We start from the raw sequence: 1,967 nt of genomic DNA, 5'->3' as shown, positions 1-1,967 counted from the left end.
GCCCCCCCCCCCCCATTTGCATGCCCAGCGCGTGGCTTGACGGCGCGTAGATCATGTGGCCTCTGTGGGGTTTGCGCGGGCTTAAGGCCAGAGCGGAGACAAGACTCGGTCATAACAAACATACACCCACTGCACACAGCACACACTTGCACTTGTCTCACATCGCCTTGCCAGGACTATCCAACCGCTCGTCTTGTCGTCACCGTCTTGCCCCCTCGTCGCCATAGCTGCTCGGCACCGTTGCCAGATGATGATATCGACGCCAATCATGTCGTAATGCTACCGTCCATGACACAATCACCTCGCGTGCCATCTCGCCCCGGTTTCCTCGCCCCACGACCCAGCCAGCAGCCACCAAACACTGACACTGATCTGGCCTGTTCCTTCGGTTCCTGGAGATCGCCCGCCCCTGTCCGCTTTGGACACGTCATGCGTCGATCACTTTGTGAGCATGAGCAAGAAATGCGCCACAAACGGCGCGTCTGCGGGTAAGGCTGGCTTTCCTTTTTTCGGGGGGTGCGCTTTTCCGTCGTGTTCCGCCCTCTTGCGTTTTCCGAGCTTCCATATCACGTGCATGCAGCCTTGCCGCACATCCCGCCTCGCCGATGCATCCACACCCGTTCCTCGGCCACCACCCCCCCTTTGCTTTCCTCGGCTGCCACCCTTTTCTGAGATAGCCGAGCATCTTCACACATTGTCCGGTTTTGGCTGTTCCCCACTTGGCTCAACTCCGAGGCTGGCACGTGTTCTTTCAAGCACACACATAGTTTTTTTTTCTTGCTCCTTCTGCGCGCACCGGGAGAAACTGAAAGAAATGAAGGATGAGGGGGGAAAAAAATTTCCTTGCACTCCGCTAGCTAACCTCACCGCGCAGGCCTAATCCCCGTCAGCCCAACATCCCATAAGCAGAGAAGAAGAAAAACAGAAAATAAAAGAGTGCAATTCAATCAATACTATACATTAATAATCTCAAAGGGCGCAAAAAATATCGAATGTTCAAACTTATTTTCTTTTCGGATCCTTCCAATATGCATATTTTCCGCCTAGTATGCCCGGCTGCCTACCTAGCCCCAGTCTCCCAACAGAGAAAAGCCAGACTCTGCTCTTTGCTCGTCAACCAGTCAGTCCATCAGTAGGGCGGAAGAGAATTTTCCCTCCCCCCCCCTTGCCCACACGTACTAGCAGTCATGAACCGTGGGCTTGGCGCGCGCCCGCACCACCACCAGCATATCGCACCACCTGGTCCATATCACGCACACACACACACACACATACGATGCAATACACTACTAGGTGGGGTAGAGTGGAGTGGGGCGGAGTGGGGGGGGTTCCCACTCGGCAACTACTATAGTCCGTGCAAGAGAGAAAAAAAAGCCCACTTGGTGCATGATGCTTGTTCGCTGTTCGCTGTTCGCTGTTCGCTGTTCGCTGTTTATTGTTCCCCGAGACCTTGTTATCCATGTATGTACACCAATGTGTGTGTGTGTGTGTGTATGTATTGAGCTGGGACTTCCCGGGTATACAGTAAGTAAGCCCAGGTTCGCTCTCGGAGAACCTCCCGGGTTTTACCGTGATAAGGCAGCTTGTGATATATTTCCCCCCCCCCGCCGCCGCCGCCGCTCGTACGGTGGTGGTGCGAGAGACGAGTCTGTGGGAATGAGAATATCCGGGTATGTGGGAATGAGGAGTTTTGGCTACGTTTGCGTTGCGTTGGCAGTCAGTGCGAGTGCGAGTGCGACTTGTACGTGTAGGTGGTATACGACGGATACGGTAAGTAAACGGCTACGTACACCTACAGACTGCGAGTAAGTAAGTACGTAAGTACGGCTACGAGCACGGTTGCGTGCGTGCATGCATGCATGCATCCGCGTCCCGAGCATGCAAAAAAAAATTAAATTTAAATATTTGACTCTATGTGTACATCTGCTCATGCATGCAATCTCGTGATACTACTATGCTGGGTTCAT

At 53.5% G+C, this 1,967-nt stretch overlaps 1 protein-coding gene across 1 annotated transcript; it reads left to right on the top strand.

Moving 5' to 3' along the window:
* Positions 1-288: 288 nt before the first annotated feature.
* Positions 289-905, top strand: SETTUDRAFT_29705 (uncharacterized protein; the record flags this gene model as incomplete). The annotated part of the gene is made up of 2 exons (XM_008029768.1): positions 289-488; positions 875-905. 2 exons carry the CDS (start codon positions 289-291, stop codon positions 903-905), a joined length of 231 nt encoding a protein of 76 aa, XP_008027959.1.
* Between the last annotated feature and the right edge of the window lie 1,062 nt (positions 906-1,967).

This window comes from Exserohilum turcica (genome assembly GCF_000359705.1).
Source record: "Exserohilum turcica Et28A unplaced genomic scaffold SETTUscaffold_373, whole genome shotgun sequence".
Lineage (NCBI taxonomy): Eukaryota > Fungi > Ascomycota > Dothideomycetes > Pleosporales > Pleosporaceae > Exserohilum > Exserohilum turcicum.
The sequence above is the reverse complement of the archived record's forward strand: the minus strand, read 5'-3'. Positions and strand labels throughout refer to the sequence as shown.